General features: G+C 48.6%; 2 protein-coding genes and 1 long non-coding RNA gene across 3 annotated transcripts; 2 read left to right on the forward strand and 1 right to left on the reverse strand.

Annotated features, from left to right (window-relative positions):
• The first annotated feature begins 2,305 nt into the window (after positions 1–2,305).
• HOXA2 (homeobox A2) lies at positions 2,306–6,988 on the forward strand. Its single transcript, XM_060782050.2, has 2 exons — positions 2,306–4,344; positions 5,601–6,988. The coding sequence occupies exons 1-2, from the start codon at positions 3,948–3,950 to the stop codon at positions 6,359–6,361; spliced, it is 1,158 nt and encodes a 385-aa protein (XP_060638033.2). The 5' UTR covers positions 2,306–3,947; the 3' UTR covers positions 6,362–6,988.
• Positions 6,989–7,122: 134 nt separating this feature from the next.
• Positions 7,123–14,472, reverse strand: LOC132778748 (uncharacterized). The gene is made up of 2 exons (XR_009631767.2): positions 14,247–14,472; positions 7,123–7,524 (listed from the first exon to the last, which is right to left on the reverse strand). It is a non-coding gene; the product is annotated as an uncharacterized lncRNA (long non-coding RNA).
• Positions 14,473–14,549: 77 nt separating this feature from the next.
• HOXA1 (homeobox A1) lies at positions 14,550–17,539 on the forward strand. Its single transcript, XM_060782051.2, has 2 exons — positions 14,550–15,335; positions 16,602–17,539. Exons 1-2 carry the CDS (start codon positions 14,657–14,659, stop codon positions 16,955–16,957), a joined length of 1,035 nt encoding a protein of 344 aa, XP_060638034.2. The 5' UTR covers positions 14,550–14,656; the 3' UTR covers positions 16,958–17,539.
• Positions 17,540–18,010: the final 471 nt, after the last annotated feature.

Genomic DNA, 18,010 nt, shown 5'->3' on the forward strand with positions numbered 1-18,010 from the left:
CTTGCATTTTTTTTAAAGAAAGCAGAAAAGAGACTCGTTTGCCTTTATAATTTCAAGATGCAGGGTTTCTCTCCATTGGGTTTTGCAATTATAAGTCGTATGGATGGGCAAAATTCTATCTTGCAGAATATTCCACATATTTTTGTTTCTATTGTTTTTTTATCGCCATGTAGGTTTCTCTGCTAGAAATACTCCCTCTTTTCTCTGCCCTCCCCATTTATAAATATTTCCGGTTTTATGTTCTAATAATCCCCCTTTGTCCCCCTCTTTTGGAGCCTTTGGTGAGCTCCCTACAGCCAGCCACTGCGTAAAAATGCATTATTCCCGCATCATCATGTTACAATCTATACATACCTTATTCCAGCTTCGCTTTAAGCCGTTCCTTTTATACTTACAGCTGGGCTCTCCAACGTGAAGAGGAAATGGACAAAGCTTTTGGAAACCCCATCATATCGATTAGGGGAGGAAAAAAAGACGCTTATAATGTGAGGAATTATTTCTAAAAAGCCTCAGCTCCGAAAAAGAGGGAAGGAGAATGGATCAAATGGCGGATATTTCCCCATTGAGAATGAATTTGTAGAAAGACGCCTCCTGTCCGTCTGGGGCGGATAACGGTCTGGTTTTTGGGTCTAAGAAACCCACTTTAACTGGCATGGAAAAGAAAAGAGTTTCCCTCTGATTTCCAAGGCATACATTGACCCTTTTCCTCTAATATTGCCGTTTATATGTATTCTCCCCATCTGAATCCCTCCTTCTCACCCCAACGATATCATAGTTTAGATCTCATTTAGAGAAGGAGGGAAATGGGGTAGTTTTTTTTTTAAAAGGACAGAATTGGGATGAGTGGGAAGGTGGGAAAGGCAGGCATTTTTCTCCAAAGGCGAGAGTGAGTGGGGAGGCCTCCTTTGTTCCAGGTGGGTTTTCCATTAGCCTGTCCAGCAAGAAAAGCTCCTCAATAACCCTCCTACGCCGATTTCCCTCACAAAGCCTGCTCTAGCCAAATCCCTCACCTCCTCCTTCGTTGCCCTTTCCCCCTCCCCTTTGACTACCCCCCCCCCCCAATATTAGAGGGAAACAGGAAGGGAAGACCTCTAGGAATCCTAAGGAACCAAAAATGCTCACCACGAGAAGAATTTAATAATATTAATACTAATAATACTAATAATATTAATAATAATATTAATAATACTAATAATAATGAAATCAAATCCTTTTTGGAAAGAAAGGCACTCCCATCCTCTTTCTATGTTTACTTGCGGTTTTTTTCTTTCTTTCTCTCTCTTTCTTTCCAACCCCCCTTCTTTTTTCTCTCTCTCCCCGCCACATTTGATACTGGGAAGAGGAAGAAGCTTTAAATGTGTTCTTAAGGGCCAGAGGCTGTCAAAGCGTTTGGCTGGGAAGATTGATCGGGCGCAGGCTTTAGGCGAGCTTTGTTTGAAGTAAAAGCAAGAAAATTAAAACCCCTCTCCATCTCCAACAGCATGTATATTTGTAAGGCATCCACTCCCTTCTTTTTCTTTCTTCTGCTTCTCCTTCTCCTTCTTCTTTCCCCCCTGCCCTCCTTCTTTCCTCTCCCGAGTTGGATTAAATAACCATCCCCATCAGCATTTTATGGTACGCCACCCACCACCCACCCTCCCCTAACCCTTGATCCATCCATACTGTGGAGGAGTTGTATACCTCGGAATATATATATATATATATATATATATATGGATTTGCTTTTTTTGTGTGGTCAGATTCGCTCAATCTGAAGATGTAATGGCCAGTTTATTATTTTAACGGCTGGCCAGTTTTTCTAGTGACTCAGCCTATGAGATTTTTGAAAAGCCTCTCAGTAGCGGATGCACATACTGCGCCATCACTAGAATAGATAAATATAAAAATAGAAGCCCTTCTTCTTCTGATGCCCCCCTTCCTTCGTGTCCAAACCCTCTCCCTTGCTCTGCCTTGGGGAGAAGAAATCTTTGTCTGGTTTCCTCAGCCTCTTCCGCCTCCATCTTCCCCCCCTCCCCGTTACCTTTCCGTTTGAGACCAGACCTGGACGCCCCCAAAATATTGCCATTGTTGGAAAAAAAGGGAGGAGAGAAAGACATTCCTTTATCTCAAACAGTACAATTGATAAGTTTTGCTCATATTCATTGGTTTGGATTTATTTCTGCGAACATTCAATTGGAATTTTGGATGGAGAGGAAATATATTTTATTTTAAAATGAGGGGGATGAAATTAGGAATCTAATTATGTCAACAAATTGATGTGAATGCTTTGAATTTGTGTCTCTCCTTCTCCTTATTGAAAGGGTTTTTGTTTACAGCCCCAATGTCTAAGGGAAATAAAGGGAAATAGATACGCATCTATTTCCCATTATTTCCCTATTTCCCTTTATTTCCCCCTTAGACGTGGGGGCTGTAAACATAGATTGTGTGTTGGATAGGACTGAAATATCAGCCCTCCTGTCTCCCCCAGGTGGGACAACGGGGGTTGGGAGGAGCCCTGAAATTGAGCAGGACGGCAATCAGACCAATAATAATAATAATAATAATAATAATAATAATACAGCCCAGAAAAGTCACAGCAACCCAGTGATTCCGGCAATGAAAGCCTTGGACAACACATAAATCATAAGTTTGGCCAAAGGATTCACCCAAACCCCAACATTCCCTTTCCCTGTTGGAAGGGCGCGCTTCTTCCTGCCAAGGCGACTCAATGGCAGGAGCCCTTGCCTCTTCTTTCTCCTCTTGGCCTCGGCTGGAGGAATTCCTTCCACACAATGGAGGGACCGAGGGCCAATTGTCCTCCCCTACTGTACCCTCCACCGAAAGGCGAAAGGCGGGGATGGGAGGGAGGAGGGAGAGGGATTCTGTTGGAAAGAAACAAACGCTGGAAGTTGCCAAGTGGGGAAAAGAACGGGGTTCCAGAGGAGAGGGAAAGAAGGAGAGAAGGGAGCCCTGCTTTGCTGGGATGGTTTTCATTTTGGGAAAGTGTTTTATGTATTGTTTTTATTTTACAGGCTGGTGAATGCACAGGAGTGCTGGGAAAGGGGAAGAAACATTTTAATTTTTAATAAATGTTTTTAAAAATCGCATGAGATGTTAGTGTGTCTGTCTGTCTCTCTCCCCTCCTCCTTGTTGGGCACCTCCAAACTTCTTGAGGTGGGTGTCAAAACTTTGCGGTTGACTTTGTGAAGGACTCAAGGCTCGGCTGTGATTTGTGAGGTGCAGAGGAGCAGCTCCTGACCCTTCGGGAAGATAAATCCGGGAGAAGGAAGCCAACCCGGGGCAGAAGGAAGCCCTCAGGACCAGCTGGAGGGAGGAAGCGAGCCAGCTTCGCGGGAGCAGCTCCCTATCTTCCGCCAAGAAGCAGGCAGGCACAAAACTACAACATACACAAACATCTCTCTCTCTCTCTTTCTCTCTCTCCCTTCTCATATCAGTACAGATTAGGAGGCGAAAGGGGACCCAGCCAGGGCGGGTGGGCAGAGATAGCCATCCCCCCCTTTTAAAAAAGTGTAAATACTGCCTTTCTGGCCCCCAATGAGGCGTTCCTTCCCGACTTTTTTGGATCAATCAAACAGACAGTGGCTTCTTTTGATTAAAGCCCAAATTGTCATTGGGCAGAGGCAATCATGTGACAGCCAATTCGGTCCAATTTCAACCTTGTCTCCATGAATTCAATAGTTTAATAGTAGCACGGTCCCCATACGGCTGTAATCAGTGAATTAGAAAAAAAACACCCCACCAGCGATCTCCTATGATATTTTCCCCCTTCCTTTTTCTTCCTCTCTCTCTCTCTCCCTCTTCCTCCCTCTCTCTCTTTCTCTCTCTCTCTCCCTCTCGCTTTTCGCCCTCCCCCCTTTTTTCCCTGGGCCTTGCTTCCCCCTCCCCCCCTCCCCGAAGCGCTAAATAAGAGGGAACTTTTTCTCCAAGGGGGCTGCGAGTTGAAGGCCATGAATTTCGAATTTGAGCGAGAGATTGGTTTTATCAATAGTCAGCCATCGCTCGCTGAGTGCCTGACATCTTTTCCCCCTGTCGGTGATACATTTCAAAGTTCATCAATCAAGAACTCGACGCTTTCACACTCGACACTGATTCCTCCTCCTTTTGAGCAGACCATCCCCAGCCTCAACCCAGGCAGCCACCCTCCTCGCCACCACGGAGGCAACCACGGCACCGGCAGCCGGCCCAAGCTCAGCCCCAATGGCCACGGAGGCAGCCCCCTGCCAGCCGGAGCCCTCCAGCCCGCGGAGTACCCCTGGATGAAGGAGAAAAAAGCCTCCAAGAAAGGCGCCCTGCCGCCCGCCGCCTCGGCCTCGGCCCCGGGACCAGCTTGCCTGAGCCACAAAGGTCAGTTGAAAGACTTGGCTGCGCCCTTCAGCCTTCGGGGAGCGGGCGGTGGCCAGGAAAGGGAGCAGAGAGGAGAGATGGATAGATAGAGAGAGATAGATCATGCCCTCCTTCTCCTACATCCACCACACTTGGGTCCTCGCTGACTTGATGTTTGTTGGAGGAACTAAAGAGTGGGGAAGAAGAACGCTGGTGGGAGCCACAGGCAGATTCTTCAGAAGCCAAGCCACCACCATTCTTCAAAAAGCAAACCACAACTACCATTCTTGGACCCCCTTCTCACTATCACCCCAAGCAAAGTTTTCCTCCTTCCATCCTTCTTCCCTTCTTTCCTTTATATCTCTCCTTCCTTCCTTCCTTCCTTCCTTCCTTCCTTCCTTCCTTCCTTCCTTCCCTCTTTCCTTCTTTATTTCTCTCCTTCATTCCTTCCTTCCTTCTTCTTCCCTCCCTTCTTTCCTTCTTTCTTTCTCTTCTTCCTTCCTTCTTCCCTCCCTTCTTTCCTTCTCTCCTTCCTTCCCTCCTTCTTTCCTTTTCCCTTCTTTCTTTCTCTCCTTCCTGCCTTTCTTCCCTCCCTCCTCCTTCCCTCCCTTCTTTCCTTCTATCTTTCTCTCCTTCCTTCTTCCCTCCCTTCTTTCCTTCTTTCTTTCTCTCCTTCCTTCCTTCTCTCTCACCCCCCCCCCCCCCCCCCCGTTTTCCTAACTTGTTTAGCGTGGGATGATTTATTTGAGTTGGAGGTGACCTCCTCTTGTCTGGCTGTCCTAGAGTTGGGGGCTCTTTGACAGTAATGAAGAGTGATAGATTGCTCTTGCTCAGCTAAGCAGCTGATGCATTAATTATAAATTGCGGTATGGCTAATATCAAAGTTTTGTGCCGGAGATGGGCAGAGTTCTGGGGGGAGATGGAAGCGAATCAGTGCCTGGAGCTCACAGGGGAGAAGAATTGGGGGGAAAACGTGAGGGGGGGGGGGGGAGAGAGATCGAGGAGGAAGGAGGACCAGGAGTGTACGACACAATGGATTTACTGCATTCAAGGGGCGGCCATTTTGTTGCGGTTGTGGGGTGTTATTGTGATATATTTTTTTACAGAAAAGGAAAGAGATTTCCCACCAGGAATCCCAATCACCACTGCTTTCTCACCCAGGCTTTTGGATGTTCAAAATCCAAGATAGTATAGAGGCATTCTCTCTCTTCCTCCTCCTCCTCTCTCTTTGGTGACCTCTATGATCCCATTCTTCTCGCTCTTTTCTCTGCCAACAGAATCTCTGGAGATCTCGGAAAATGGGACCGGGGGGTCGAGGAGGCTGAGGACGGCTTATACCAACACGCAGCTTTTGGAGCTGGAGAAGGAGTTCCATTTCAACAAGTACCTCTGCAGACCCCGGCGGGTGGAGATCGCGGCTCTGTTGGACCTGACGGAGAGGCAAGTCAAAGTCTGGTTTCAGAACCGGCGGATGAAGCACAAGAGGCAGACCCAGTGCAAGGAGAACCAGAACAGCGAGGGGAAATTCAAAGGCTTGGAGGACCCCGAGAAAGCAGAGGAAGAGGACGAGGAGGATGACGAGGAGGACGACGAGGAGGAAGAGAAGTCCCTCTTCGAGCAAGCCCTCCACAGCCTCCCCGGCCCGCTTTTGGAGAGGGAGGGCTTCCCTTTCCCGCAGCCCCAGCCGCCCCAGCCCCACCACAACGGGGAGTCGCCCCGCTTCCCCATCTCGCCTTTGGCCAGCAATGAGAAAAATCCGAAACATTTCCAGCACCAGTCGCCCACTGTTCCCAACTGCCTGTCAACAATGGCCCAGAACTGTGCCGCTGGCCTCAACAATGACAGCCCGGAGGCCCTGGAGGTGCCTTCCTTGCAGGACTTCAGCGTTTTCTCCGCAGACTCCTGCCTCCAGCTCTCCGATGCCGTCTCCCCCAGTTTGCCAGGCTCCCTCGACAGCCCCGTCGATCTCTCCGCCGACAGCTTTGACTTTTTTACGGACACACTCACCACCATTGACTTGCAGCATCTGAATTATTGAAAACAATCACAGACCTTCATATGCGCCAACTAGGGTTATGCTTTCAGGTCTCTGCCCTTCTCCAGCTTTCCCCCCCACCTTTCTCTCTGTAGTCCATTGTCGAAGGCTTTCATGGCCGGAATAATTGGGTTGTTGTGAGTTTTTCGGGCGATGTTCAAGAAGCATTCTCTCCTGCCATAGATGCAGGCGAAACGTCAGGAGAGAATGCTTCTAGAGCATCTCCATACAGCCCGGAAAATTCACAACCCCTCTCTCTTTCTTTCTTTCTCTCCTTCTTTCAATCTCAATGGATCTCTAGCCACCCCAAAACACAAACAGCCATCTCCACCCTCCCCCACATTAGCAGATCTTGATTATTTGAGTTCTTTCCTTTCCTGGCCGCTATTTTCTTGCTTCTTCTCCCTCTCTTGGTGTGTCACCATTTCCCTTCCCCTCCTATGCCACCCTTAGTTGTCTTCGGTTGAACCTAGCCACATCCTAGGAGGTCCTTGCTCTGAAAGCAATCTATGAGGCCTGTGAGAAAGTGATCATATCGAATTGTATCGTCACTTTCTTTTTATTTTTGTATTGCATTAGGATGCGTTGTCATAAGTATTTTTGGTAGAATAAATTTCTTGTTTGCTACAAGCACCTTTCTTTTCGCTTTCTCTTTGCCCTCCCCCCCTCCCCCCAATTCCCCTCCAACATGCATAACACAGGCAGGAATTCCCCCCCTCCCCCTTTAGTCTGAAATAAAACCAAGCCATTTGGTCACAATCCTCTGCCTTTTTCGTTAGGAATATTTATTGGAGGGACGACATCTTTAAAATAATTTATTTCCAAAGTTTCCAAAGGAAAAAAATAGTAGGGGGGAATTAAAATACCTCTGAACCATATATAAAAATATTTCCCCCATTAATGCATATAATACATTAGATTCAAGAAGGTGGGGGCACGTTCAGACGTTTCCATAGGGTGTGTGCATATATAATTAGGATTTTTGGGTACAGTTTGTCTAACTGTAGAATATACCAAAGTCCAAGTGGAAAGAGGGACATTTTTTTCCTGTTACTGAAAGCGTTTAGTTGTTCCTGCTGCGGGGAAACCATTCCTTGAATGCCAGCAAAGCTTTTCTTTCCTTGGATGCCTTTTCCAGCAAGTCCAAAGATCCCAAGAAAAGACACCTAGAAAAAAAGAAAAAAGAAAGAGAAAATCAGGCAAACTTTTTAAAAAGACAAGGCTTTCATTTAAATTTGTGGAATTTGTATGAAACGTGGGCTTAAATTCTGAAATTTCGGAGGGGTTTAGGGAACAAAAGCAGTGGTAGCGCCAAGGCAAACAATTCTAATTCAGTGTGTTGTCGAAGGCTTTCATGGCCTGATTGCTATGAGTTTTCTGGGCTGTATGTTCCAGAAGCAGTCCCTCCTGACGTTTCAACAACATCTATGGCAGGCATCCTTAGAGGTATAGATGTGGGCGAAACATCAGGAGAGAATGCTTCTGGAACATACAGCTGGGGGAAAACTCACAGCAACCAAATTCTAACACAGTCGAAATTGGGTTTTAAAATCACCATATTAATACGGTTTCATCACACTAGAGAATGAATCCACTTTAAATCCGGTTTCTGCCTCCTGCAGAATTCTAGGGTTTGTAGTTTAGGGAGGAACCTTTAACAGCCTCACTAAACTACAAACTCCAGAAGTCTGCAGGAGGCAGAAACCGGATTTAAAGTGGATTCATTCTCTTTGAAACCCAGATTGTTAGCAGCCTTGTTGTCATGGCCTGCAGCCTGTCAGTAGATGATAGCAGAGATGTGGTTGTAGGTAGGTCTGTTTCGGGGTGAATCTATGCTTGTGGGCTTCTCTGCCTGGATGTGCCTAGAAATGTATCCACAGAGCTCTCCAAACCGCCTGGCATTTCAGGTTTTCCCCGCGGTCTTTGCAGATTTAGGCACCAGATTTCCAAACCCAGTCTGTTTACGATTTCGGTGCGATGTTGGCTCCTCTCTCTCTCTCTCTTTCGCAATCCCCATAAAAGAGGGTGTTGCAGAGCTCCCTGGGTAATAACTGGAAGGGTTGGAGGCAATTCTTCCTAAACCCATAAATCACGCGCTTTCTGTGAATGAGAATGTCATCGAAGAAATCAATGGCAGGAACACACGCACAAATAAAAATCTCCTTACGTATTTGCTCGGCCTGGGGATCCCCGTCTAAAACCATTAAGCGAGGAGGCGGTTAGTCATAATTCATTTTTATTGCGCTGTTAAAACAACAGCTTGGCTAGGCTTCAGGTGCGGCAGGCAGGGAAGCCCTCGCTTTCTCCCTCTCCACTCCCTCTCTCTTTTGCTTTCCCTTTTCTAAACCGGAGCCCACTTGGCTTACGCTGGATCTACACTGCCAAACAATGCCACTGGAACCGCGTTATATGGCCAGTGTAGTACAGACCCATACAATGCACTTCAAACTACATTATACGAGTCCCCACTGACCATATAATGCAGTTCAAACTGCATTATTTGTCCAGTATAGTGTAGACCCCTATAATGTAGATCAAACTACATTATACAAGTCTACACTGACCATATAATGCAGTTCAAATTGCATTATATAGCCAATATAGTATAGACCTATATGATGTAGTTCCAATTACGTTATACGAGTCCACACTGACCATATAATGCAGTTCAAACCGCATTATATGACCAGTATAGTGTAGACCCATATAATGTAGTTCAAACTACATTATACGAGTCTACACTGACCATATAATGCTGTTGAAGCTGCATTTTATGGCCAGTATAGTATAGACCCATATAATGCAGTCCCAACTACATTATGCGAATCTACACTGACCATAAAATGCAAAATTGGCCGTCTGCAAGGATGTTGCCCAGGGGATGCCCGGATGTTTTGATGACTTACCATCCTTTTGGGAGGCTTGTCTTATGTCCCCACATGGGGAGCTGCAGCTGACAGAGGGAACTCATCCGCGCTCTCCTAAGCATTATATGGCCAGTATACTATAGATCCATATGATGCAGCTCAAACTACATTATCCGAGTCTACACTGACCATATAATACAGTTCAAACTGCATTATATGATCAGTAATGTTTAGATCCATATGATGCAGCTGAAGCTATTTTTCGAGTGTACACTGACCATACAACGTTCAAACCGCATTATATGGTCAGTGTAGACTCGTATCATGTAGTTAAAACTGCATTATATGGAAAATATAGTATAGACCCATATAATGCAGCTCAAACTACATTATACGAGTCTACACTGACCATATAATACAGCTCAAACGGCATGATATGGCCAGTATTGTATAGACCCATATAATGCAGTTCAAACTATATTATTCGAGTGTACACTGACCATATAATGCGGTTCAAACTATATTATTCGAGTGTACACTGACCATATAATGCGGTTCAAACTGCATTTTATGGCCAGTATAGTGTAGACAAATATAATGCAGCTCAAACTACATTATACACTGAACATATAACACAGTTCAAACTGCATTATATGGCCAGTTTAGTATAGACCCATATAATGCAATTCAAATTACATTATTGGAGTCTACACTGAGCATATAATGCAGCTCAAACTGCATTATTTGACAGTATAGACACAGCTTTATGGGATTCCCTTCGCAGCACAGATGGGGGCTGTGTGTTTTATTTTACACAGACAAGGCAGTCTTTCTCTTCGTTTGGGAGGGTTGAAAGAACAAAAGAATTACTCGAGACATGGCTTATGCTTGAAATAGATTTCCTCTCGCTATTCCAAGTACCTCAACTTATATTGATCTCTCCCCCCTCCCAATTAAAAAAAATCCCAATACACCCCCTCCTCAATTCGGAGATAGGAAGGCAAAGTCTATTGTTAGGTGCATGAAAATGCGTCCAGAACAACAAGGCAACAAAGGAGGATGTGGGGACGTGTTGCAGGTCTATCTGGAGCTTCCAGTTGGGAGCAAAACTTTGCTTGCTCCGCCATCTCCAGAGGCACCAGCCTCAGCTCCCCCCCCCAACCCTTTCTCTTCTCTCCTGCTCTATCTACCCCCCCCCCCCCGCCTCTACATCTCGATGTGTCCCCCCTCCTTGCATTGTGGTGAGCGGAGAGGATTGTGTAGGCCTCGGAATGCAAAGCGCTGGGCCACAGACAGTCTAACAAAAGGGAAAGATGTCTTCGGAACAATGGCGGAGAAACGAGGGAAAGTGGTGGAGGGGCTGGCGATGGCAGGCCTGGAGAGGGGGGAAGAGAAGGTTTGGAGGGGAAAAGATGGCCTGAATAGATAGATAACGAAAGAAACTAGGTCGGGAGGCAAAGAAGGAGATGATATATAATTATAGAGGAAGATGGAAAGAAGCTGCAGTAAGAGCAGGCCCATTCATGAATGTGAGGCAACACACTGGTAAATCTGCTTTAAGAGAAAGGTAAAGGTTTTCCCCTGACATTAAGTCCAGTCGTGTCCGACTCTGGGGGTTGGTGCTCATCTCCATTTCTAAGCCGAAGAGCCGGCGTTGTCCGTAGACACCTCCAAGGTCATGTGGCCTGCATGACTGCATGGAGCGCCCTTACCTTCCTGCCAGAGCTGTACCTATTGATCTACTCACATTTGCATGTTTTCGAACTGCTAGGTTGGCAGAAGCTGGGGCTGACAGTGGGAGCTCATTTTCTATTGCTTTAGCCAGAACTAATAACAAAAATTCAGATTCCAGAGTGTTAAGGTGGGTGAAATGCGATGTCTAGCCTTTCCCCTTTTTTTCTTAACGTCCCCTTTGGCCCAAAATCTCCAAACAAAACATCAAACGCGATTGATTTTAGCCCATGTGTTAATTTTCTCTTCCTGGCCTAGCATGAAACAACATTTCACTCCAAATCCAGCTTCTGAACTGCATGAAAAGTTGTGCTTATTCTTTCCCAGTGCTCTGGATGTTTCTACCAATGACATGGCGAGGAGGCAGGGACCAGGGGAACCAAGGAGACCATTGAGAAATGGGGCACTCTGTCAAGCTCCTCCTTCAGTCAACAGAGCCATGGAGAATCCGTGCTTTCTTGCTGTTTTTTTTCTGTCTGAGAGCAAAATCTGAGCACTGGGTGCAGGCAGGGGCTTTCAGCCAAAATTGAGTATTTTCCCCCTTAAAATCCCATCTGCTACAAACTGGAGTTTAGCTCTACCAAATAAATAAGGGAGACTTACTTCCTGTAAACATCCAGGAGAATGCTTGTGCCCAGATCCTATATATCAGGCCTAGACCAACTTGGGCCCTCCAGGTGTTTTGGACTTCAACTCCCACCATTCCCACCATTCCTAACCATTCCTAATAGCCTCAGGCCCCTTCGCTTAAGCGGCTGAGGGGGGAAAGGAAGGGGCCTGAGGCTGTTAGGAATGGTGGGAGTTGAAGTCCAAAACACCTGGAGGGCCCAAGTTGGCCCTGGTCTGAATTATATATACTTGACTGAATCTTGATTTTGATTGATAGGGATCCAAACCTGAAACCACTTCAGGAAACAGCCCCAATCTGGATTGGTAGCTTGGAGAACTACTGAGTGGCCGAATGCGCATGCGCAGATGCCTTTACGCGCAGACCGGCACGTACACGCATGCTCCAATGGATGGAACATCCCAGCAAACAACCCTCCATACAACAATGTCAACTTGCTCTTCGGGTTCATTTCAACTTTGCCCTAGGAATACACTATGCAAAATAAGAGCCTTTGCTAAACTAAACCTTGCAATTTTCGCCTCTCTCTCCAGGCAAAGTTCTCCAAGAAGCAGAGCTTACTCCTCACTGTATCCCTTGTCTCCTCTCCAGTCAAACCACCAGGAACCTTATCCCTCGCCCCCATGTTATGTCCTTTAGGCTCACCTTGCTTTTCAGATTTCAGATTTAACTTGAATGCTAAGCTCCCCCTCCGCATGCTTCGATAGGCCATATCTTTTTTCCATCTTTTTATGTGTAAACAGTAGGTCCCTGTGTTGTTGAAGGCTTTTGTTGCCAGAATCTCTGGGTTGCTGTGAGTTTTCCGGGCTGTATGGCTATCTCTCATGTTTCTGGAACATGTCAATGAGCCGGGGAAACTCACAGCAACCCAATAGGACCCTGTTTTCCCTTTCAGCAAGTTCCTAACCCATAGAAAGCCACCTTTCTTTAGACTCCTTTCAGGTCCGTAGCCAGGATTTTGATGCGGGGGTGGGTGGAGTGGGGCTCAGTTTGATTGGGGGGGGGGGCTGAGTTTGATGGGGGCTGGGGGAGTTGAGGATCTACCCTAGCAAACCTTTTGTATCATTATCCCAATACCCCCATGCATATGGGATATATTGAGCATGGTGATCAGATATGAATAAACATAACAGTTTAAATAATGTACCAGTAAGGCCTTCTCGCAGACCACCCTGAGAATTTCGGGGGGGGGGGGGGGCTGAAGCCCCTAAAGCCCCCTCCCCCCTTACATGCTTCCTCCTTTGATTTCAGTGAGTGAAATGGGGGACTTTCACACTGGGAAAAGACAGAGCTGGGAAACAATTACCAGGGGAACTACTGAGGCTGCTTCCAACGTCCCAGCATTGAATAACACAATCCCCAAATCTAGGGAACCTTTGATTTCAGTGCCTGGCGTCCACGAAGCCCCACCGAAGGGAAACAGTTCTCAAGTGACCAAAGGAAGCCCCCCCCCCTTCCATTGTTAAGTCTCCTCCCCCTAATTTCTAAGTCTGTCATCCAGTGTTGGTGTTTTCAGTCACAAATACCCTTTTAATGGGTTGTTGTGTGTTTTCCGGACTGCATAGCCACGTTCTAGAAGCATTCTCTTCTGACGTTTTGCCTCCATCTATGGCAGGCATCCTCAGAGGTTGTGAGGCCTGAGGATGCCTGCTATAGATGCAGGCAAAACGTCAGGAGAGAATGCTTCCGGAACGCGGCCATACAGCCCTGAAAACACACAACAACACAGCTTCTCGTTCTCTGTATCATTAGCCATTGGTTTGCAATGGGTAGACTGCAAGGCTGCAATTTGCTATGTCCCCTATCCCAACGAGAGGAAAATACATGTGCTTTAAACAGTCCTCACAACCTTTTAGGATGCCTGCCACAGATGCAGGCGAAACGTCAGGAGAGAATGCTTCTGGAACGTGGCTACACAGCCCGGGAAACACACAACAACCCAGTGATTCTGGCCATGAAAGCCTTAGACAATACAATACCCTTTTAGTTTCCAAACAGTGCATATGAGAGGGCAGGAAAGGACGTAGAGCCAGGCAGAGGCAGTTCCTGAGAGAGGCAGAAGGAAGGAGGGAAGAGGGAGGAGAGGAAGGAAGAGAGAAGGAGAAAAAGGCAGGGAGGAGCAGAGAAAGGCAGAGTTTGCACAGGCGCACTGAGGGCTCTGCAAACGCGGGCCGGGGAACCAGCTGCCTTGGCAACCCTTTGTAAGCACTTCCTCCAGCAGCCAAGCGGAGACGGATCGCTTCAAAGGCGGAGAGATGGGGGGAATGGAGAAACCTTGACTCCAAACCCACCCCACTGTCTCGCAGAGCCCCCCCCCCCAAACATCCAGCCCTCCGCCCGCAAAGGCACAATGGCGTTGCTTGCTTCATTCCCATGCAAATCATCCTTCCCTCGAGGAGGCTGGACCTACCAGCCCCGTTTTAACTCTTGCTCTGCGGAGGCGCCCGGGGTTTGGTTGGTGCCCCGCCGGAGATCACATCCATCCCCCACGGACCCCTTTCTTTCTCCTATTGACCCATTCACGCACCCACTGCTGGGTCCTTCTCCTCCATCTCCTTCCTTAGGTCTTGGTGCTAGAACCAGATCTGGTGCTGTCTGGGAAGAGAGAGAAGGAGGCGAGGCTGGCCCTCTACCGCCCCCACGCCTGGCTTCCTGGGCTTACCTGCTTGGCCGGGCTCTCCCCGCTCTGTCCCTCCCGCGGCGGGCGGGCGAGGATGGTCTCTCAGGCAGGGCGCCTGGGCTGGCTCTCCAAGCAGCCCAAGGCATTGACTGAGGATGGGCGAGGAGGAGGAGGAGGAGGAGGAAGAGGAGGAGGGGGGAGCGAGGGAGGTGTTGGCTGCGCGTCACCTTGACGGAGCAGCGCTCGGAATTTAAATGCCACCGCCAGGGCGATCCATCAAACAGGAAGGGACCGGGCCACGCTGGCAGGAGGCGCCGCTATTGGCTGCCGCCCTCACGTGGCCGCCTCCCGACTGTACATTCATATCATTTTTCTCCGGGGCCCCCATGGAGGAAGTGGGGAAGTTGGCACGGGCACCCGGGACTCCCAGCAGCCGGTGATAGATGGACTAGATGGACGCGGCGAGGATGAGTTCCTTCCTCGATTACCCGCCCATCCTCAACGGAGGAGAGCCCGCCACTTGCTCCCCCCGCGCCTACCACCACCACCATCATCCCCACCACCACCACCGCCACCACCACCCCGAGCATGGGGCCACCGCTAGCACCACCTTCCCGTCCTGCGCGGTCAGTGCCAACGGCTGCAACGGGGACGAGCGCTTCCTGGTGTCCCGAGGGGTGCCGCTCAGCCCCCATGCCCACCACCAGCCGGGCCCCGCCTACCAGCCTCACCCCGGCCTGGGCATGTCCTACCCGCACCCGGGCTACGGGGCACAGGGCTTCGGCGCCGGGGGCTACGGGCCCCACTACCCGCTGAGCCCCGAGGCAGAGGTGAACGCCGGGTACCCCCAGTGCGCGCCCGGCCTCTACTCCGGGAACGTCTCCTCCTCGCCCTCGGTGGTGCCCCACCCGGCGCAGGGCTACGCGGGGGCCGCGGTGGGCTCGGCCCCCTACCTCCAGCCCCCCTATGGAGAAGAGCAGCAGGGACTGCCCTTGACCAGCTATGGACACCCCTTGTCCCCTCTCCAGTCCAGCCACCAGGAACCCTGCGGCTCCCCCTCAGCTTCCGAGACCTCTCCTCCGGCCCAGACTTTCGACTGGATGAAAGTGAAGAGGAACCCACCCAAAACAGGTGAGTCACCGTCCCCATTAGTCGGGCTGGAAAGACATGAGAGAAGGATCCCATAGGATGGTAAAATATCCTCTGCAGACGGCCCATTCTCTCACACGATTTAAAAAGTCGGGCTGGAAAAGTTGGAAGTGCCAAACTTTCTTCTGCTCTTTCTTTCATTATTTCGAAATAGACCACTAGCCACCAGACCAGACCCAAATAGACTGAAGAAGAATTAGAGTTGGGTTCCTGAAGCTGGGCGATTAGCTTGCAAGGGGGACATGTTCTGATTTGGGGTTCTAATTGAAAGACAACTATTTTGGAAAGGGGATTTATCCTCCCATCAACTGCTCTTGGGGCTTCGAATTGAAATACTCAACTTTGAGGTCCATAGGTGTTTATTTATTCCTTCCACGAGGGTGGTAAAACATTAAACATCCGGGAGTTTCCTGGCTAACGTCCTTGCAGACGGCCAATTTTTTTTCACACCAGAAGCAACGTGCTGTTTCTCAAGTCATTCCCTTTGGGGTCCTAACAGCAACCAATTCTCTGGTGTCCTATCATCTCAAGAAGTTAGTCTCAGTATAAGTGGGGAGTCTTTGAGCAAACAAAGTCAGAACTGGCCCAGAAAGTTTCTTTCAAGGTGACAGGTATAAAGGCCTTGTCTCTTAATACCTGTCACCTAGAGCTTTGAGGAGCCCGGGGTAGTGCAATGGGTGGCACAATGGGTTCGAATCTGGGGAGAGGGCTGAGCTCCCTCTGTCAGCTCCAGCTCTTCATGCGGGGACATGAGAGAAGCCTCCCATGAGGATGGTAAAACATCAAACATCCTGGTGTCCCCTAGGCAACGTCCTTGTAGACAGCCAATTCTCTCACACCAGAAGCGACTTGCAGTTTCTCAAGTCGCTCCTGACACAAAAAAGAAAAAGAAACCTTGCATCTTGTGGTGTCCACCCTCCCCTTTGCTGGCAGGACTGAAGACTGACAGGTCTCAAATTCGAATCTGGGGAAAGCGCGGATGAGCTCCCTCTGTCAGCTCCAGCTCCCCATGTGAGGACAAAAGAGAAGCCTCCCAGAAGGATGGTAAAACATCAAAACATCCGGGCATCCCCTGGGCAACGTCCTCGCAGACGGCCAGTTCTCTCACACCAGTAGCGACTTGCAGTTTCTCAAGTCGCCCCTGACACAGAAAAGAAAAAGAAACCTTGCGCCTTGTGGTGTTCACCCTCCCCTTTGCGGATTGCGGTTGCCTTATTGTTCTTGTTGTCTTTTTTTCTTTTTCTCCAGGGAAAGCGGGCGAGTACGGCTACGTGGGTCAGCCCAACACGGTCCGAACCAACTTCACCACCAAGCAGTTGACGGAACTGGAGAAAGAGTTCCACTTCAACAAATACCTGACCCGGGCCCGGAGGGTGGAGATCGCGGCCTCTTTGCAACTCAACGAGACCCAGGTCAAGATCTGGTTCCAGAACCGCAGGATGAAGCAGAAGAAGCGGGAGAAAGAGGGCTTGCTGCCCATTTCGCCGGCCACCCCGACCGGAAGTGAGGACAAAGCGGAGGAGTCTTCGGAGAAGTCCAGCCCATCCCCGTGCACCCCCTCCCCGGCCTCCTCTACCTCAGACACTCTGGCTACCTCCCATTGAACTAAACGGGACCCACTCCCCAATCCTCGAAGGCACAATCCTTGCGTCGTTTTTTTTCTAGATTGGGTTCAGAAAGGCTTTAAACAAAAAAACTATACATTTCCTCCCTCCGGGTAGTTTTATGTCTCCACTGGCACTAAGATGTCAGAGGGGGGAACCAACCCCGCGAGATCCTGAACTTCTTCACTCTGGAAGCCAATCCCCTTGATTTCAGAGGACTTTCTTCCCCCTCCCCCTACAAATCGGTACAACGTTTAATCTCTTCCCAAAACCAAGGAAGAGAGCCAGAGTTGTGCAGTGAGCCTTTCACCACGATTTTAGAGACCAAGGCTGGATCAAGGAAACCCACAGGGTGACCTTGGGCGAGTCACACTCTCTCAGCCCTAGAAAAAAAGGCACATAACAAGGACAACTAACAACTGCAACAGCCAAGGAAAGTAATGTGGTGAGGCTTAGTTAGAGACTAACTGGAACCTCATTGATTTCAGTAGGATTTCGTTAGGATTGGTTTACTACCTTTGAATAAGTTCGGTAATGGGTATCCACAATCCCCTTTATTATTATTATTATTAGACTAAATTTCCTTCCTCAATTTTTAAATTCGGTTTCATCTCCCCCTGGCGCAATGGGTGACAGGTATGAGTTTCGAATCTGGGGAGAACGTGGATGAGCTCCCTCTGTCAGCTCCAGCTCCCCATGCGGGGACACGAGAGAAGCCTCTCACAGGATGGTAAAACATCAGGGCGTCCCCTGGGCAACATCCTTGCAGACGGCCAATTCTCTCACACCAGAAGCGACTTGCAGTTTCTCAAGTCGCTCCAGACAAGAAAAAAAATTACTCTAGATACTGTGTGGGAGCAATCATAAGAATTATTAGACTAGAAAGAAATTTCTAAGGACATTCATTACTGCAGAAGACACAGAAGATACCAAAAAAATCTTGCGAAGCGATAGATGCACTATATTGGGAAGCGTTTACAGGAGTTCTAAGACTTTCGGTCTTTTAATTTAATGTCTCTGTTGTTTTATTTGTGTACGTGTGTGTACGAGTTT

The sequence above is a fragment of the Anolis sagrei genome, chromosome 6 (assembly GCF_037176765.1).
Source record: "Anolis sagrei isolate rAnoSag1 chromosome 6, rAnoSag1.mat, whole genome shotgun sequence".
NCBI lineage: Eukaryota > Metazoa > Chordata > Lepidosauria > Squamata > Dactyloidae > Anolis > Anolis sagrei.